General features: G+C 43.3%; 1 protein-coding gene across 1 annotated transcript in view; it reads right to left on the bottom strand.

Annotated features, from left to right (window-relative positions):
- Positions 1-21,327, bottom strand: part of NXT2 (nuclear transport factor 2 like export factor 2) — a 34,939-nt gene extending 13,612 nt beyond the window's left edge. The window contains exons 1-3 of the mRNA XM_069747140.1: positions 21,068-21,327; positions 18,859-18,945; positions 15,345-15,489 (exon numbers count right to left, since the gene is read on the bottom strand). Of these exons, the coding sequence (XP_069603241.1) occupies positions 15,345-15,489; positions 18,859-18,945; positions 21,068-21,079 (244 nt within the window). The 5' untranslated portion in view covers positions 21,080-21,327. The remainder of the gene's footprint in view (positions 1-15,344; positions 15,490-18,858; positions 18,946-21,067) is intronic.
- Between the last annotated feature and the right edge of the window lie 407 nt (positions 21,328-21,734).

Consider the following 21,734-nt stretch of genomic DNA (forward strand, 5'->3'; position numbering starts at 1 on the left):
TGCTCCAACCACCCCCCCGTGCTCCGATCCACCCCCCTGCAGTCCGATCCACCCCCCCTGCAGTCCGATCCACCCCCGATGCTCCAATGCACCCCCCCGTGCTCCGATTTACCCCCCCATGCTCCGATCCACCCCCCCGTGCTCCCTCCCACCCCATCATACTTACCGAGCCTCCCGTGGTCTTCTTTCCTGGGCGCCGCCATCTTCCAAAATGGCGGGCGCATGCGCAGTGCGCCCGCCGAATCTGCCGGCCGGCAGATTCGTTTCAAGTGCATTTTGATCACTGCGATAAAACCTATCGCAGTGATCAAAATAAAAAAAATACTGAATGACCCCCCCCCCCCCTTTGTCACCCCTAGGTAGGGACAATAATAAAATAAAGATTTTTTTTTTTTCTTCCACTAAGGTTGGGGTAAGAATTAGGGTTAGGGGTAGGGTTAGGGGTAGGGTTAGGGATAGGGGTAGGGTTAGGGGTAGGGTTTCGGTATGTGCACACGTATTCTGGTCCTCTGCGGAATTTTCCGCTGCGGATTTTATAAATCCGCAGTGCTAAACCACTGCGGATTTATGGCAGATTTACCGCGGTTTTTCTGCGCATTTCACTGCAGTTTTACAACTGCGATTTTCTATTGGAGCAGTTGTAAAACCGCTGTGGAATCCTCAGAAAGAAGCGACATGCTGCGGAATGTAAACCGCTGCGTTTCCGTGCAGTTTTTCTGCAGCATGTGTACAGCGATTTTTGTTTTCCATAGGTTTACATTGAACTGTAAACTCATGGGAAGCTGCTGCGGATCCGCAGCGTTTTCCGCAGCGTGTGCACATACCTTTAGAATTAGGCCATGTGCACACAGTGCGGATTTAGCTGCGGATCCGCAGCAGTGTTCCATCAGGCTTACAGTACCAAGTATACCTATGGAAAACCAAATCCGCTGTGCCCATGGTGCGGAAAATACCACGCGGAAACGCTGCATAGTATTTTCCGCAGCATGTCAATTCTTTGTGCGGATTCCGCGGCGTTTTACACCTGTTCCTCAATAGGAATCCGCAGGTGAAATCCGCACAAAAAAACACTGGAAATCCACGGTAAATCCGCAGGTAAAACGCAGTGCCTTTTACCCGCGGATTTTTCAAAAATGATGCTGAAATATCTCACACGAATCCGCAATGTGGGCACATGGCCTTAGGGTTAGGGTTGGAATTAGGGTTGTGGTTAGGGTTAGGGGTGTGTTGGGGTTAGGGTTGTGGTTAGGGGTGTGTTGCGGTTAGGGTTGTGATTAGGGTTATGGCTACAGTTGGGATAAGGGTTAGGGGTGTGTTGGGGTTAGTGTTGAAGGTAGAATTGAGGGGTTTCCACTGTTTAGGCACATCAGGGGTCTCCAAACGCAACATGGCGCCACCATTGATTCCAGCCAATCTTGTATTCAAAAAGTCAAATGGTGCTCCCTCTTTGCCCTCGCGATAGAAGCCTTGGCAATACGCATAAGGTCCTCCACGGATATCAAAGGAATAAGTATTGCGGATCGTATGGATACCATCGGTCTATATGCTGATGATATGATCATATTTATGGATAAAACAGAAGAAACACTACCACGAGTAATAACGACTATAGATAATTTTAGCAAATTCTCTGGTCTCTATATAAATTGGGATAAATCTGCTCTGATGCCTCTGTCTCATGCGCCGATGCCCTGTCTCAAAAATCTCTCGTCACTACCTGTAGTCTCCAATTTCAAATATCTAGGAATACATATGTCTCAATATAGTCAGCTGGACCTACGACTTAATATTTATCCACTATTGGACCTGGCCAAATCTAAATTCATAACTTGGAGCAAACTCCCTCTCTCCGTTGCAGGTCGCATTAATTTAGTTAAGATGATATTGCTCCCCAAATTTAATTATTGTCTCCAACATAGTGCTGTGCCAATACCCAAATCTTTCTTTGCAAACTTAAACTCCCTGACCACGTCCTTTATATGGGGGAAGACTAGACCCAAACTCAAGCTATCTACTCTACAGAGACCGACAAGGGGGGGAGGGGCAGCCTTACCAGACTTTTATCTATATTATCTTGCCGGGCAGGCTAGGGCGATAAGCAAGTGGATGCCTAGCAACCCCCTACCCAATTCAGAAAGCCATATAATCCATTCTGCCCGGATTGACTGTCCACTGGGTTTTTTGGAAATGGAGAAAGTCAGTGCTCCCCGTTTGCTGCCATTGCTTCGACAAGCGAGATTAATATGGAGGCAAATTAAAAAAGTTATTAAATGTACAGATATAATAGCCGAAATGCCACTGTGGTATAATAGTTATTTTCCAGAATTACTAAATCACCCATCTACTGAGTTCTGGATCTCATATGGTGTTCTCTCGGTAGGTAATTTATATAACCAGGATGTTTTTGTGTCTTTTGAGCAATTGCGGGATACCTACAATATCCCAAGATCTCAATTCTTCCGTTTTTTACAGCTGAGGTCAGCTTTCCAGTCACATATGCGAAATACAGGTGCAAGTCGAGCAATTTCATCTTTACCCCTTATAGGCATTCTCAAATCACAGGGTCCTCAGGGACTCATCTCCTCTTTATACACATATCTATTATCCGTGGGAGATGGGCTCACTATTAACTCCTTAAAAAAAAAATGGGAGGGACTCCTTCCCGATACACTGGGAGAGGAATGGGAAGATATTTTGGAATCTCCAACTAAAGTTTCTCCCTCAGTTAACAATAGGATGACCCAGCTATATATTATATATCACACTTATCTGACTCCGACACGACTTTTTAAAATGGGCCGCCTTCAGACGTCAGACTGCCTACGATGTCACGCGCATGATGCGGATTTTATCCACATGATATGGAGGTGCCCGGTAATCTTTCACTATTGGAAAGAAGTCACGACATTGTTAACGTCTTTATTGTTAATCCCTGTCCCACTTGAACCATTGACTTGCCTATTTGGGGTGTGGGATACAGAGACCTGGGATCACCATACTGGGATCTTCCTTCGAGAAGCGCTCTTCTTAGCACGAAAGGTACTGGCATTAAGGTGGATGGGTAGCTCCTCCCCGTCTCTCAGAGCTTGGATTGACCTGGTGAACTCGGTTATCCCATATGAAAGAACACTGTACCATAATAGAGGGTGCCCAGGTAAATTCGAAAAAATTTGGGGTAGATGGAACTCATCTCATCATACTCTGTAGTCTGCGCGGATTAGATATATGCACGGGAGGGAGGGCATGTGGTTTAGGGACATCGTTGCAGAGCAAACTTGAATCTGTTCTCTTTTGGCGACTTATTACTAAAGGTTGAAGTTGTTTAAGTTGTATAGTAGGTATTTTATAGGTACTAGTGATTCAACATGCACAGTCTATTACCTCTGAACTTTGGATGCGATGATGTTTTGTAATCATTTGTATCTGATGGTATGTTTAATAATGATAAATGTAATATGTGCAATGTTTGTCTACTCTGAAATTAATAAATGAGTTTAAAAAAAAAAAACGGTGCTCCCTCAATTCCGAGCCCTGACGTGTGCCCAAACAGTGGTTTACCCCCACATATGGGGTACCAGCATACTCAGGACAAACTGCGCAACAATTACTGGGGTCCAATTTCTCCTGTTACCCTTGTGAAAATAAAAAAATGCTTGCTAAAACATCATTTTTGAGGAAAGAAAAATGTTTTTTTATTTTCACGGCTCTGCGTTGTAAACGTCTGTGAAGCACTTGGGGGTTCAAAGTGCTCACCACATATCTAGATAAGTTCCTTGGGGGGTCTAGTTTCTAAAATGGGGTCACTTGTGGGGGGTTTATACTGTTTAGGCACACCAGGGGCTCTGCAAACGCAACGTGACACCCGCAGACCATTCCATCAAAGTCTGCATTTCAAAAGTCACTACTTCACTTCTGAGCCCCGACGTGTGCCCAAACAGTGGTTTACCCCCACACATGGGGTATCAGCGTACTCAGGAGAAACTGGACAACAACTTTTGTGGTCCAATTTCTCCTGTAACCCTTGGGAAAACAAAAATAATTATTTAGCCCAGAATTTTTTAAAGAAAGAAAACATATTTATTATTTTCACTGCTCTGCGTTATAAACTTCTGTGAAGCACTTGGGGGTTCAAAGTGCTCACCACACATCTAGATAAGTTCCTTACGGGGTCTAGTTTCCAAAATGGGGTCACTTGTGGGGGGTTTCTACTGTTTAGCCACATCAAGGGCTCTGCAAACGCAACGTGACGCCCGCAGAGCATTCCATTAAAGTCTGCATTTCAAAACGTCACTACTTCACTTCCGAGCCCAGGCATGTGCCCAAACAGTGGTTTACCCCCACATATGGGGTATCACCGTACTCAGGAGAAACTGGACAACAACTTTTGGGGTCAAATTTCTCCTGTTACCCTTGGGAAAATAAAAAATTGCAGGCTAAAACATCATTTTTGAGAAAATATTTTTTTATTTTATTTTCATGGCTCTGCGTTATAAACTTCTGTGAAGCACTTGGGGGTTCAAAGTCCTCACCACACATCTAGATTAGTTCCTTTGGGGGTCTAGTTTCCAAAATGGGGTCATTTGTGGGGGATCTCCAATGTTTAGGTACACAAGGGCTCTCCAAACGTGACATGGTGTCCGCTAATGATTGGAGCTAATTTTCCATTTAAAAAGCCAAATGGCGTGCCTTCCCTTCCGAGCCCTGCCGTGCGCCCAAACAGTGGTTTACCCCCACATATGGGGTATCAGCGTACTCAGGACAAACTGGACAACAACATTTGGGGTCCAATTTCTGCTAATACCCTTGGCAAAATAGGAAATTCCAGGCTAAAAAATCATTTTTGAGGAAAGAAAAGTGATTTTTTATTTTCTTGGCTCTGCGTTATAAACTTCTGTGAAGCACTTGGGGGTTCAAAGTCCTCACCACACATCTAGATTAGTTCCTTTGGGGGTCTAGTGTCCAAAATGGGGTCACTTGTGGGGGAGCTCCAATGTTTAGGCACACAGGGGCTCTCCAAACGCGACATGGTGTCCGCTAACAATTGGAGCTAATTTTCCATTCAAAAAGTCAAATGGCGCTCCTTCCCTTCCGAGCCTTACCATGTGCCCAAACAGTGGTTTACCCCCACATGTGAGGTATCTGTGTACTCAGGAGAAATTGCCCAACAAATTTGAGGATCCATTTTATCCTGTTGCCCATGTGAAAATGAAAAAAATGAGGCTAAAAGAATTTTTTTGTGAAAAAAAAGTACTTTTTCATTTTTACGGATCAATTTGTGAAGCACCTGGGGGTTCAAAGTGCTCACTATGCATCTAGATAAGTTCCTTGGGGTGTCTAGTTTCCAAAATGGGGTCACTTGTGGGGGAGCTCCAATTTTTAGGCACACGGGGGCTCTCCAAACGTGACATGGTGTCCGCTTAAGAGTGGAGCCAATTTTTCATTCAAAAAGTCAAATGGCGCTCCTTCCCTTCCAAGCCCTGCCGTGCGCCCAAACAGTGGTTTACCCCTACATATGAGGTATCAGCGTACTCAGGACAAATTGGACAACAACTTTCGTGGTTCAGTTTCTCCTTTTACCATTGTGAAATCAAAAAAATTGTTGCTAAAAGATAATTTTTGTGACTAAAAAGTTAAATGTTCATTTTTTCCTTCCATGTTGCTTCTGCTGCTATGAAGCACCTGAAGGGTTAATAAACTTCTTGAATGTGGTTTTGTGCACCTTGAGGGGTGCAGTTTTTAGAATGGTGTCACTTTTGGGTATTTTCAGCCATATAGACCCCGTAAACTGACTTCAAATGTGAGGTGGTCCCTAAAAAAAATGGTTTTGTAAATTTCGTTGTAAAAATGAGAAATCGCTGGTCAAATTTTAACCCTTATAACTTCCTAGCAAAAAAAAATTTTGTTTCCAAAATTGTGCTGATGTAAAAGTATACATGTGGGAAATGTTATTTATTAACTATTTTGTGTCACATAACTCTCTGGTTTAACAGAATAAAAATTCAAATTGTGAAAATTGCGAAATTTTCAAAATTTTCGCCAAATTTCCGTTTTTTATCACAAATAAACACATAATTTATTGACCTACATTTACCACTAACATGAAGCCCAATATGTCACGAAAAAACAATCTCAGAACCGCTAGGATCCGTTGAAGCGTTCCTGAGTTATTACCTCATAAAGGGACACTGGTCAGAATTGCAAAAAACGGCAAGGTCTTTAAGGTCAAAATAGGCTGGTTCATGAAGGGGTTAATTGCATAAAAATTCAAAGTTGGAAAATTGCGAAATTTTCGCCAAATTTCCGTTTTTTTCACAAATAAACGCAGGTAATATCAAAGAAATTTTACCACTATCATGAAGTACAATATGTCATGAGAAAACAATGTCAGAATTACTGCGATCCGTTGAAGCGTTCCAGAGTTATAACCTAATAAAGGGACAGTGGTCAGAATTGTTAAAATTGGCCCGGTCATTAATGTGCAAACCACCCTTGGGGGTAAAGGGGTTAAAGTTGGATCTTATTCTAAAAATGCCATCCCAGGCAGTGATGCTGCTTTGAAAAGAAATAGACTTATGATGAGCTGGCTTTTTTATGTAGACATAGAATGTAGGTAGTACTTGTTAGTTATTTCTTTATAACTGGCTGTAATATCACGGTCCTTCCCGCTGTCAGCAAGCTCTGCTGCCGGATTATTAGGAACCTTCCAATGCTGTACATTTCCCTGTCCAGTTGTCTGATGCACGCAGTTGTAATAGAAGAACAGGAAATTTGAGCATCCACAAAAAAAAGGACGTGTAAAACTTAAATATATTCCAAGTGCTTTAGTAAAAAATGTGAGAAATTCCATAGTTCAGAAATAAATTTCCTACACGTTTCAAACTTCTATGTGGGTCCTTAGTGATAGCGCTAGAACAGTGTAATGTAAGGGCTTACACACGGTAGCTAATACAGGAGGGGACATGGAACAGCAGCCCCGATCTACATGAGTAAAATCCAATACGTTTCACGGCTAATAGGAGCCTGAACCAATCCCCTCCTTTTGGTGAACGATTACCTCTTTCTAAACCGCTAAGTGTGAGGTGTCTCCTGCACGATATTCTAACAAATGGCTGCGTATTTCAGCAAGGGAAAGCTGGATTTTATTGGGATGAGCCACATTTCTGTGCTGGGAGATTGTAATGCTCAGTTTATGGGTTGTGTAGCCAATATTCTGCCACCTTTATCGGCTACATTCATTTATACATAACATGGGTAGTATTACAGCGGGTACATTTTATTGTAAAAGTTGTGTTAGTGATGAATGTTGTGGTTGTCACTTCCTGCATGAGCTATTTAACCCCTTTACTCCCAAGGGTGGTTTGCACGTTATGGACCGGGCCAATTTTTACAATTCTGACCACTGTCACTTTATGAGGTTATAACTCTGGAACGCTTCAACGGATCCCGGTGATTCTGACATTGTTTTCTCGTGACATATTGTACTTCATGATAGTGGTAACATTTCTTTGATATTACCTGCGTTTATTTGTGAAAAAAACGGAAATATGGCGAAAATTTTGAAAATTTCGCAATTTTCCAACTTTGAATTTTTATGCAATTAAATCACAGCGATATGTCACACAAAATACTTAATAAGTAACATTTCCCACATGTCTACTTTACATCAGCACAATTTTGGAACCAAAATTATAAGTTATAAGGGTTAAAAGTTGACCAGCAATTTCTCATTTTTACAACACCATTTTATTTTAGGGACCACATCTCATTTGAAGTCATTTTGAGGGGTCTATATGATAGAAAATACCCAAGTGTGACACCATTCTAAAAACTGCACCCCTCAAGGTGCTCAAAACCACATTCAAGAAGTTTATTAACCCTTCAGGCGTTTCACAGGAATTTTTGGAATGTTTAAATAAAAATGAACATTTAACTTTTTTTCACAAAAAATTTACTTCAGCTCCAATTTGTTTTATTTTACCAAGGGTTACAGGAGAAAATGGACCCCAAACCTTGCTGTACAATTTGTCCTGAGTACGCCGATACCCCATAAGTGGAGGTAAACCACTGTTTGGGCACATGACAGAGCTTGGAAGCGAAGGAGCGGCATTTGACTTTTTAATGCAAAATTGACTGGAATTGAGATGGGACGCCATGTTGCGTTTGGAGAGCCCCTGATGTGCCTAAACATTGAAACCCCCCACACGTGACACCATTTTGGAAAGTAGACCCCCTATGGAACTTATCTAGATGTGTGGTGAGCACTTTGACCCACCAAGAGCTTCACAGAAGTTTATAATACAGAGCCGTAAAAATAAAACAAAAATTTTTTCCCACAAAAATTATTTTTTAGCCCCCAGTTTTGTATTTTCCAAAGGGTAACAGGAGAAATTGGACCCCAAAAGTTATTGTCCAATTTGTCCTGAGTACGCTGATACCCCATATGTTGGGGTAAACTCCTGTTTGGACACACGGGAGAGCTCGGAAGGGAAGGAGCACTGTTTTACTTTTTCAACGCAGAATTGGCTGGAATTGAGATAGGACGCCATGTCGCGTTTGGAGAGCCCCTGATGTGCCTAAACATTGAAACCCCCCACACGTGACACCATTTTGGAAAGTAGACCCCCTAAGGAACTTATCTAGAGGTGTGGTGAGCACTTTGACCCACCAAGTGCTTCACAGAAGTTTATAATGCAGAACCGTAAAAATAAAAATCATTTTTTTTTTCCACAAAAATTATCTTTTCGCCCCCAATTTTTTATTTTCCCAATGGTAAGAGAAGAAATTGGAACCAAAAAGTTGTTATACAATTTGTCCTGAGTACGCTGATACCCCATATGTGGGGGTAAACCACTGTTTGGGCGCATGGGAGAGCTCGGAAGGGAAGGAGCGCCATTTGACTTTTCAATGCAAAATTCACAGGAATTGAGATGAGACGCCATGTTGCGTTTGGAGAGCCACTGATGTGCCTAAACATTGAAACCCCCCACAAGTGACACCATTTTGGAAAGTAGACCCCCTATGGAACTTATCTAGATGTGTGGTGAGCACTTTGACCCACCAAGAGCTTCACAGAAGTTTATAATACAGAGCCGTAAAAATAAAACAAAAATTTTTTCCCACAAAAATTATTTTTTAGCCCCCAGTTTTGTATTTTCCAAAGGGTAACAGGAGAAATTGGACCCCAAAAGTTGTTGTCCAATTTGTCCTGAGTACGCTGATACCCCATATGTTGGGGTAAACTCCTGTTTGGACACACGGGAGAGCTCGGAAGGGAAGGAGCACTGTTTTACTTTTTCAACGCAGAATTGGCTGGAATTGAGATCGGACGCCATGTCGCGTTTGGAGAGCCCCTGATGTGCCTAAACAGTGGAAACCCCCCAATTATAACTGAAACCCTAATCCAAACACACCCCTAACCCTAATTCCAACGGTAACCCTAACCACACCTCTAACCCAGACACACCCCTAACCCTAATCCCAACCCTATTCCCAACCGCAAATGTAATCCAAACCCTAACCCTAACTTTAGCCCCAACCCTAACTGTAGCCTTAACCCTAACTGTAGCCCTAACCCTAGCGGGAAAATGGAAATAAATACATTTTTTTAATTTTTCCCTAACTAAGGGGGTGATGAAGGGGGGTTTGATTTACTTTTATAGCTGTTTTTTTAGCGGATATTTATGATTGGCAGCCGTCACACACTGAAAGACGCTTTTTATTGCAAAAAATATTTTTTTGCGTTACCACATTTTGAGAGCTATAATTTTTCCATATTTGAGTCCACAGAATCATGTGAGGTCTTTCTTTTTTGCGGGACGAGTTGACGTTTTTATTGGTAACATTTTCGGGCACGTGACATTTTTTGATCACTTTTTATTCCAATTTTTGTGAGGCAGAATTACCAAAAACCAGCTATCCATGAATTTCTTTTGGGGGAGGCGTTTATACCGTTCCGCGTTTGGTAAAATTGATAAAGCAGTTTTATTCTTCGGGTCAGTACGATTACAGCGATACCTCATTTATATCATTTTTTTTATGTTTTGGCGCTTTTATACGATAAAAACTATTTTATAGAAAAAATAATTATTTTTGCATCGCTTTATTCTCAGGACTATAACTTTTTTATTTTTTTGCTGATGATGCTGTATGGTGGCTCGTTTTTTGCGGGACATGATGTCGCTTTCAGCGGTACCATGGTTATTTATATCTGTCTTTTTGATCACGTGTTATTCCACTTTGTGTTCGGCGGTATGATAAAGCGTTGTTTTTTGTCTTTTTTTTTTTTCTTTTTTCTTACGGTGTTTACTGGTTAACTAGTGGGACAGTTTTATAGGTCGGTTCGTTACGGACTCGGCGATACTAAATATGTGTACTTTTATTGTTTTGTTTTTTTTATTTAGATAAAGAAATGTATTTATGGGAATAATATATATATATTTTTTTCATTATTTAGGAATTTTTATTTTATTTTTTTTTTTACACACTTGTAAAAAAATTTTAAAACTTTTTTACTTTGTCCCAGGGGGGGGACAATACAGATCGGTGATCTGCCAGTTTGCACAGCACTCTGACAGATCACCGATCTGTCTCAGAGCGCTGCAGCGTTACCAAGTGCCTGCTCTGAGCAGGCACTTGGTAAGCCACCTCCCTCCCTGCAGGACCCGGATCCGTGGCCATCTTTGATCCGGGACTTGCTGCAGGGAGGAATGTAGGAGACCCCCGGAGCAACGCGATCACATCGCGTTGCTGTGGGGGTCTCAGGGAAGCCCGCAGGGAGCCCCCTCCCTGCGCGATGCTTCCCTGCACCGCCGGCACATCGCGATCATGTTTGATCGCGGTGTGCCGGGGGTTAATGTGCCGGGGGCGGTCCGTGACCGCTCCTGGCACATAGTGCCGGATGTCAGCTGCGATAAGCAGTTGACACCCGGCTGCGATCAGCCGCGCTCCCCCCGTGAGCGCGGCCGATCGCCTATGACGTACTATTCCGTTTTTGGGAAGTAGGGCCCACCCCACATGGACGGAATAGTACGTCTAATGGCAGAAAGGGGTTAAAAGGGTATTCTGAAGTTATCTATTGAGAGTCTCGAACAGTCTCCTTAATTTCTGGGACGGCGGGCTCTCCTCCTGGAGTGACCGTTCTGTTGAGTAGCAGAGTTGTAGTATTAATAGAACTATAAAGCTCAGCACAAGTTTTACTGTAAGGCTACTTTCACACTGGCGTCTTTTGCCAGAAGTCGCAATGCGTCGTTTATGGCAAAAAACGCATCCTGCAAAGTTGTTTGCAGGATGCGTTTTTGCCCCATAGATTAACATTAGCGACGCATTGCGACGCTTTGCCACACGTCGCAACCGTCATGCGATGGTTGCGCCGTGTTGTGGCGGACCGCCGGGAGCAAAAAACGTTAAATGTAACGTTTTTTGCTCCTGACGGACCGCTTTTTCTGACCACGCATGCGCGGCCGGAACTCCGCCCCCACCTCCCCGCACCTCACAATGGGGCAGCGGATGCGCCGTAGAAATGCATCCGCTGCTTCCGTTGTGCAGTGCGTCAAACGCTAGCGTCGGAATCTCTGCCCGACGCATTGCGACGGGGAGATTCCGACGCTAGTGTGAAAGTAGCCTAACACATTCAGCTGTTGATAGTGGCCGAGTTCCATGGAACCAGCTGTGCACTATGAAAGATAAAAGCTCTCATTGCAGGAGAATGACAGCAGATAGAAAAAAAATGAACTCAATTGCAAACCTGCTTATTTTCATGCTGTCTAATTAAAGCAATTTAATAACTTGAGAATACTCCTTTAAGCTCTTAAATTACACTGTTGTTATGATAAGCCTTGTAGAGGTTTAAAACATGTAAGTCATGTGCTTCTGAACTAAGGAATTTTTATCCCTTTTTTTTTTTTAAACATAGACAGGGTTCTAAAGGAAGTGGATCAAGCAGAGGATGCGACCCAAACTATTTGTGTGGTATCGTGCTGGCACACCGCTTAAGCAAAGTAATGGGATACTGAAAGAGGGGGGCATGGCTGGTAACTATCCAGCAAGTAGAGGCATGACAGGGGTTGCCAAGAAGTGGACAACTCCTACATAATCAATACAAGATCCCAATCAAAATAAAAACAGTAGCTACTTGCCTCCCACAGCAGTGCCATTCCAGCATTGTTGGTGACACTGTTTACGAAGAGTGTTGTGTCACGTGTCAGCTGCAGGTCATCAATATTCTGTCAATGCGGACGTCCACGCTGACGAACTAGTAAAGGCTGCAGCTGACAAGCGGCAACTCATTGGCTGCAGCTGGTACGTGACACAAGAAGTCCCATCACTAGGAACACTGGATGCAGGAGGTATCTACTATATTTATTTTAACCCCTTTACTGCCCCAAGCTTGTTTTCATCTTCATGACTAGGCCAAATTCTAACTCTGGAACACTTCAACGTATCCACTGATTCGGAGACTGTTTTTTTCATGGCATATTGTACTTCATGACAGTGGTAAAATTTGTTCAATGTGACCATTTGTGAATAAATTGGAAATTTGGTGAAAATGTTGCAATTTTCAAACTTTTAGTTTTTATGGCCTTACAACAGAGTTGTCACACAAAATTGTTCAGAAATAACATTTGTCTACTTTACATCAACACAATTTTTGAACCATAATTTTGTTAGGAAGTTATAATGGTTAAAAAGTTGACCAGCCGGTTCTCGTTTTTCCAACAAAATTTACAATTTTTTAAAAAATTTTTTTTTTAGGGACCACATAGCATTTGAGGTGACTCAGGCATCTATATGACAGAAAATACCCCAAAGTGACACCATTCTAAAAACTGCACCCCTCAAGGTGCTCAAAACCACATTCAAGGACTTTATTAACCCTTCAGGTGCTTCACAGGAACTTAAGCAATGTGACAAGGGTAACAGGAAAAAATGGACCCAAACATTTGTTGTGCAATTTCTCCTGAATACGCCATATGTGAGGGGAATCTACTGTTTGGGCGCACGGCAGGACTCAGAAGGGAAGGAGCGCCACTTGACTTTGAAAATGCAAAATTGGTTGGAATTCAGCAGTCGCCATGTTGCGTTTGAAGAGCCCTTGATGTGCCTAAACAGTGGAAACCCCCCACAAGTGACCCCATTTTGGAAACTAGACCCCCCCAAGGAATTTGTCTAGATGTGTGGTGAGCCCTTGAACCCACAGAAGCTTCACCAAATTTTACAATGTTGATCTGTGAAAATAATATTTTTCCCCCCTCACAAAAATGTGGTTTTAGCCCCAATTTTTTCATGTTCACAAGGATGGCAGTAGTAAATGGCCCCCAAAATTTGTTGTGCAATTTCTGCTGAGTACATAGATACCCCATATTTGGTCGAAAATTTCCTTTGAGGCACAGTGCAAAGCTCAGAAGTGAAGAAGCGCCAAGTTGAAGTTCAGATTTTTCTGGACTGGTTTGAGGGTGCCATATAAATGTTGGCAGAGCCCCTGAAGTGCCAATACAGCAGAAATTCCCACGACCACACCACCAATGAAATCATCTAGGGGTGTATCGTCACCACATGTGCCTCACAAAATTTTATACCATTGGGTGGTGAAGAATGAATAATTTTGATTTTTACCACCAAAATGTTGTTTTAGCCCTAAGTTTTTAACTTTTGTAAGGGCTAATAGGAAAAAAATGGACCTGTTTGTTGTAAAAATTTGTCCTGAGTGGGCCAATACCCTACATGTAATCAGGAAAGACTTCAGGCACGGTGGAAGGGAAGGAGCGCCATATTATAGTACAGACTTTACTTGTTATGGCTTGTGGGTGCCATGATCCATTGGGACAGCCCCTGAGGTGCAAGAACAGCAGAACCCCCCATAAGTAACCCCATTTTACAAACTACACCTCTCGATGAATTCATCTAGGGGTGCAATGATCATATTGACACCACGGGTGAGTCATAGAATTTAATACCATTAAGCAGTGAAGAAGAAAAAAATAACATTTTTACTACCAAAATTTTGTTTTAGCCCCAGATTTTACTTTTTCGCACTGGGAAATGTGTAAAAATGGCATCAAAATTTGTCACACAATTTCTGCTGAATGTAGAAATACCTGATCGTTGTTATAAACCATTGCCATGCAGAAGCATTGCCATGGTTTGTAACTCAGTTCTACACCGATACAAGTATCTTAGAACTTACTCTGCACATGGTCCAAGGGGCTTGCCATAGTCCGGTGACCCGGATGTCGCCATGATGACCTCAGGTCACATATGAACGATCGGGCCTCCGCGATGATGTTGTGGATCGGAAGGGAGAGGGAGTTCCCTCCCTCTCCCTGAATTCTACATGCTACATACAGACCGGGCATCTGCCACTAACTGTATGGGCTGTGGGGTTCGCTCCATACATTACTTACAGCAAGTCATTGCTAGAGCAGGTAACTGATTGATGAAGGTGCCAACCTAACCCAATGTATAGGTTATTAACTGGTTACAGACAAGCCCTTTAAACAATTCTTTGTGCAAGCTACTTTAATGATCACCATTAATTTTACATTTATTGATGCTGCAATACCAAATATGTTCACTTTTAAAAAATGTTAAACTGGGCGATTCAGATTTTTATAAAACTTTTTTTTAAAAAAAAAAATCTCAGAGACATGAACCTACGATCGTCTTATAACTTAAACTACCGTATATACGGCATATACCATAGTATTGCAGTAAATATAGTATAAATCACCATCTCCTATGAGATGTCGTACCAAAATGGCAGTAACTGGGGCCTCCAGCAAGTCCTTAGCTGCCATGAGAACCCATTAACAAGCTGCGATCTCGTTACGCAGGTGGGTTGGTTGAGGCAGCAAACCCCGATACCATGCATCTTAAATTCCTGCTTTCAGGGACTGAGTAGAAAATACAATGATTGCGGCATTGCTCCGATCGCTGCTATTCCAGGCAGGCTGAGCTCTTCAGCGTGCTCCATACACCCAATGTGTCACTTACATGTACACCGCACCTTGGGAAACGGGTTAATACGGGCTCAAATTTGCAATTCTGTAAAAAATTAGATCACATGTAGGGTAGGGGTAAGTTTGTATTGAATGCGGTTTTAATTTGAGGGGCTGCAAAAATCCTGCCACTTGTAAATAGACTAGGAATCTATTTGGTCACTGCGCCATTCCCGACTCCAGGCTTGTGGCGATCACTATTGTACCACTTTCATCACTTCATTTTCATTAATCAACTGTTACAGATCGCGTGCGCCCTCTAGTGGGCAAACTACTCCACTGCACAATGGCACTTTGAATTCTGTCCTAGTATTGTGCAGTCTAATTATATTAAAGTTGAAGCATTCTCACCGTGGACTGGCTGACAATCAAACATAGTCACTGAAAATTCGCTCGACGGTAACATATCGAAAAACTCAATAAGGGCATTCTGTCCAGAAATCGGATTGCCATTCCAAACCAAAGTTGCGGTGTCCATATACAGTTTTGTAAGTTGCTACAAGAAAAAAAAAAAAAAGAATTAAAACTTCACTCAATGTATCCCAATGTATCCCATATAATTTCTGAACATATACATAGATAATTTGAGAGATAGATAGACACACAAATAATAATCTTTATTTTTTTTTTATAATAATCTTTATTTTTATATAGCGCTAACATATTCCGCAGCGCTTTACAGTTTTGCACACATTATCACAAATATATATATATACACACACACACACACACATACCGTATTTTTCGGATTATAAGATGCACTTTTTTCCCCAAAAATTTTGGGGGAAAATGAGGGTGCATCTTATAATGCGGATATACCTTTCCGACACCATTGCTGCAGGCTGGGATGAGGGGGTGTCCGGCGGTGCTGCAGGGTGCCCGGCGGTGCTGCAAGTGTCTCCAGCGCTGCTGCAGCTGTCTTCGGTGCAGCGAGGGGCTATGCTGACATTTTGTGAAAAGTCAGAGCCCCCCGCAATTCCATGGTTTCCTGTGCGGTGGACTCCGGGAAAATGGCCGCCGGGGCGGCGCATATGCAGATGGAGATCTCAGCACCAAGATCTCGGGAGATGAGATCTCAGCAGCACCGGAGACAGCAGCAGTGCCGGAGACCCCCGCAGCACCGCCAGACACCCGAAGCGGTGCCACGCACATCGGAACACCCCCTCATCTCAACCTGTGGCCTGCAGCATCACCCCACTCCTGCCTCCTCCAGCAGCGACCCCGCTTCACCGCAGCCATCTCCCACGGTAAGCAATAAGATGCATGGATTATAAGAAGCACCACCATTTTATTAAAAAAAAAATTTTTTTTCCTATGTTTCTCCTCAAAATTTGGGATGCGTCTTATAATTCGAAAAATACGGTATTTGGCTAATTATCATGCAAATGGGATTCATTCAAATACTACATGATTTGCTTCTACGCGTCACTGTACATAGCTGGCTGCACAATAAGTTACCAGAGAGTCCATCACTGAGATCGTTCTGACTGCAGAGGTTATAAGAGGTGTAATTGAGCTTTAGCTTTCTACTTTTTCTATTCTGATTTAAATTATGACCATAATAAGCTTAAACTTTCATGCGGTCATAAATAAAGTTACAGGAAATCAGAAGATAGATAACAATGACAGACGCTGCCATCAGAAGACAGCTCACTAAATGACTCATTCTGCAGTCTGCTAAGTACAGTGCAACCAACAACACCGATGCATTAATAACAGGACAGCCACAAAGACACAAGGAAAAACCACTCATGCATTTCAGACCTCATCTGGGTCATTAGTCGCAACTATGACCAAAACCCTTAATTTGGTTGGAAACACTTTGGCATTTGCATGTGGATACAATAAAGTTCTGGTTTTATTAAGATTGCCCTGTTGGATTTTTCTGGCCCCAAACCAAAAGTTATGTGATATAATTTTGGCTCATGTGCTGTCTGTTCGCACAGAACACCGATGTTACAGAGTTGTTGGGTGGGAGGCGTCAGGGACAGGGTAAAGGTACCTTCACACTAAACGATATCGCTAGCGATCCGTGACGTTGCAGCGTCCTGGCTAGCGATATCGTTCAGTTTGACACGCAGCAGCGATCAGGATCCTGCTGTGATGTCGTTGGTCGGGGCTAGAAGGCCAGAACTTTATTTGGTCGCTGGCTCTCCCGCTGACATCGCTGAATCGGCGTGTGTGACACCGATTCAGCAATGTCTTCACTGGTAACCAGGGTAAACATCGGGTTACTAAGCGCAGGGCCGCGCTTAGTAACCCGATGTTTACCCTGGTTACCATCCTAAAAGTAAAAAAAACAAACGCTTCATACTTACCTTCAGCTGTCTGTCCTCCGGCGCTGTGCTTTCCTGCACTCACTGTGAGCACAGCGGCCGGAAAGCAGAGCGGTGACGTCACCGCTGTGCTTTCCGGCCGCTGTGCTCACAGCCAGTACAGAGAAGCACAGCGCCGGGGACAGACAGCGGAAGGTAAGTATGAAGCGTTTGTTTTTTTTACTTTTAGGATGGTAACTAGGGTAAACATCGGGTTACTAAGCGCGGCCCTGCGCTTAGTAACCCGATGTTTACCCTGGTTACCGGCATCGTTGGTCGCTGGAGAGCGGTCTGTGTGACAGCTCTCCAGCGACCAAACAGCGACGCTGCAGTGATCCGGATCGTTGTCTGGATCGCTGCAGCGTCGTTTAGTATGAAGGTACCTTTAGCTCCAAATTTACGGCATGTGGCTCACTCAAGCCAGGGAAAGGAGAAGAAAATAAAAATATTTCAATATTTAAATACCCCCCCCCAAGATCTTTTATAACTTCGTGTGAGAATAATGAGTAAAATATAATTTATATATTTATATTACATTTAACAGGTAAAAAGAGACCACTGTCAATCCAAATCCATATGTCCACTATATAAAAATATTTGTTACAGAATGGGGAATTTTTAATGTAGTTTAGCAATTCTTTGTGATCATAACTTTATTTTAGTGAAAAAAGTTAAAAAAAACCTGACACTTATTTCCCTTAATTTTCCACCAATATCTAGAAAAATAAGAGAAAATACATACAGGTGAAGCCTTATGTATCACAAAAAAAGACAAAAACTATTTAAATATCTGAAAGAGAATTTTTTTTTACAGCTTTTTATACCGCATGTACAACCCCCCCCCCCCCCCCAATAATAATACGCCCAGTCAGGAATAAGGGTAAATGGAGCGATCTTGAACTGGTTATTCAATGATTACATTGACAGTCGATCCAGTGCAGTTACTCGTTTGCAACAATGATGTCCGATCTACCCATGTGACTAACGTAGTCGATCTCTGGCCTCAACACTGTACAAGACCACTGAGGTCAGTGATTGACTGCAGCAGTCACACGGGGCGACAGTAAGCAACTGTCAGACATCTCTGGAGACGACTTATCTCCAGGAAGAACAGAGGGATCCTTTTTATACCCCCGATATGGGTGGAGGGAGCCCCCAATCCATATCGGATGACTGGTCAGTATGTGTACGGCGGTGCTCAGCCATCCTTATAATAATAATTTTTATTTATACTTAGTATAATGTGCATGACCGCCTCAACGCCATGTTCACACATTCAGTATTTGGTCAGGATTTCACATTAGTATTTATAAGCCAAAACCAGGAGTGGGTGATAAATACAGAAGTGCTGACGTGTTTCTATGATACTTTTCCTCTGATTGTTCCACTCCTGGTTTTGGCTTACAAATACTGATGTAAAATACTGGATGTGTCCGAAGTTTAAGTATCGAGCACCATTTAGGAACTAGTCTTGAGGTCCTGTACACAATCTGTGACTAATTCCGTCTACTTTACAGAATCTGACAGCAGAAGATAAACGTCCAGCTTACCCTTCTCCTCTTGTCAATGGTTTCATAATACAGACTTACAAACTCCTCCGCAGCCCTACATGCAAGGTCCACATCAGTCCGGAATTCCTGAAGACCAATGGTAGAAATATATATTATTATGCCATGTAAAGCTAGGACTAAGTACTAGACAGACGTGTAATGCAATCCAACAGGGCGGCATAAGCAGCTGTCAGATCTTATGTCCCAGAGTCCTCAATCTGCAAATATTAAAAGTTTAATATTCGCCCATATATGATAGTTCATTCCACATTGAGGATCATACCAAATCCACAAAGCTGAAAGCAGGGACGCTGTGAAGTTAGGACAGGGGTGCACACAACATAACTGTCACATCCAGCAGACAAAACAGATCAGATAACATTTGGGGACTCCCCATAGAAAGGGCAAACAGAGCTTATTACCTTTTTTTTGCCTTCTGAAGCTGAGCCAGTGTTCATCTATACAAATTATTAAGCACCATCAGTGCTCCACTCACTAAGTGACCCCCTATGTGTATGGAGGAGCTGCTGGGTCGTAGGAAGCCCAGTGTGAATTCTCCCTGTAACTTGGGCTAATATACCAGCCCCAGTTACAGGAAAAATCAGCAAAGGCTGTATTATCCTAAAATTCCCCACAAAGGTCTTTTTTGAAGACCCTATGGAGGGTAGTGGGAGGGCAGTGTGTGAAGTTAATGAAAAAACTTAAATAAAATTCAAGAAAATAAAAGTAAAATATAACTTAAAATAAACTAATAAGAGACACTGCCCGTCTGAACCACCGTCCAGCATATACAAATAATTATTATACAATCTAAAATATTTTATAGTTGTCCTTAGATGTAATACAAAAATCTAAACAAAAGGTGACACGTAGACATGTGTTTCCTATAAACGTGTATTTCTTTATATCCTCCTCCGAGAAGGGAAAAAAAAGGATATAAAAATTAGATGAAAATTAGGCCCCATGTATCACAAAAAAAAAAAAAAAGACTCAAAAATTAAACTGGATCAGTATACAACGTGGCTAAAACCAACATGCCCTCTGCTGCACCGCACCTGAGCAGCCTGCGCACCGACACTGTGCTACGAAGAACCTGCAGCTTCTGGATTTGTGATGATGTCGTTTTTCATACAAAAACCCCCAAACTCCTCAAACACGTCATTTACACCGCACAGTAAAACTAAAAGTGGAACAAACCCAAATGATAGAAAATAAACAGATATTAGCTGATCGGTGGGGGCGCCAGGTGTGGAATCTCCACCGATCTTATATTCATGGTCATCAGTGGAAAAGTCCTGCACGGCCATTTAAAGGGTTTAGATTTTATATGTCGTGAATGGAAACTGTCAATGCAGCTTTGTCTGATCAGTGATGTGTGCGGGTTACACTGGGCTCAGCATTCAGAGCACTGCTAGGTCTGCAGCAGAGAAAACAGAGATTTTATCAAAACTGCAGCTATCAGCTCATTATGTGACATCTGGCAGGAATCAGGGTCTCTGCCTGCACATCAGATTACATAGCAAATACCTGATGACAGCAGACTGATTTGTAGGGCTCTGGTCCACATCCGGGCAGTGACTCCTGGCCACGAATCTCTTACCTTCCGGCGTCCCCAGCGTGGCATGTGACTTCTGGAGCAACATGACACACAGACGATGCTGCGCCAGCCCCGGCTAATCAGAGTCCCAGAGGGGGACACCACAAGGTAAGAGATTGGCAGGCCTGGCGGCCAGGTATCACTGCCCGGAGTCTTGATTCTGTCCCATTAAGACCGGCCATGTAATTGGACATTCTGACACCATCCACACACATGGGGGTCTGACACAGGAGACCCCGCTGATCAGCAGGATAATGAGCCTGTGGCACCGAGGTCCCGGCTTGGAAGATATGCTGCCATCCCCATCACACAACTCCTGTGCATACAGCACCTACGCAGGCCTATGTGTTTCCATGGTTACAGGCACTCCTGGGGCCTCCTCCATGCTCCCTATTTGTAGCCATTCACTGGAATCCACGGCAGAGATGACACTGCTGTGCTGTGGGGGGAGGGGACGCACAAGGGAACTAGCTGATAACGGAAAACAATGGAACAGACGGCATTTATCTGGACAGTACACCACCTTCAGCGGTGCAATGAGCAGAAGCCGGGATGTGCGCCCGCCATACACACGGCGCGGTGCCGCCGCAGCACGGGCACAGCTATACTCACGTTAGAGGCCATGGCCGCAGTCCCCGCGCACTGCCGGTACAGAGCAGATCTCTGCTGCTACAACCTCCGACCACACTGGTTCCGGTGCACGGGAAACTCAGTCCCCCGGAAGCTGAGACTACTGAGCCAGAGCCACTGTGCTTCCGCTGACGTAAAATCTCACAGTGTCCTCTAGGAGGCGCTCGCGAGCTGTGAAGTGAATGCACAGTGATTGATTGCGGAGTCGGCACATTGGGCTCTGCACCTGCGCGGTAGCGTCTGTGAGGGGCTCTTCGGGAATACTCCTATGCTTGTTGTTTTCGTCTTATTTGTTTTTACTTAATGTTTATTTGTTTTTCTAGTAGGGAATTGAGTCGTTGCTGGCAGGATGTAATATTACTGCCCAGCCTGACAGAGGCTATATCGTGGTTTTTTGTGCGGTTTCCACTGCGGTTTTAGACACCTGTGGATTTTTAATATGGAGCAGGTGCCAAACCGCTGCGGATTCCGCACAAAGAATTGACATGCTGCGGAAAATAAATCGCATCGTTTCCGCGCGTTTTTTTCCGCAGCATGTGCACAGCGGTTTTTGTTTTCCATAGGATAACATTGTACTGTACACCACATGGAAAACTGCTGCGGATCCACAGCGCAAAAACCGCAACGTGTGCACATACCCTTAGATATA

This window comes from Ranitomeya imitator, chromosome 2 (genome assembly GCF_032444005.1).
Source record: "Ranitomeya imitator isolate aRanImi1 chromosome 2, aRanImi1.pri, whole genome shotgun sequence".
In the NCBI taxonomy this organism is placed as follows: Eukaryota; Metazoa; Chordata; class Amphibia; order Anura; family Dendrobatidae; genus Ranitomeya; species Ranitomeya imitator.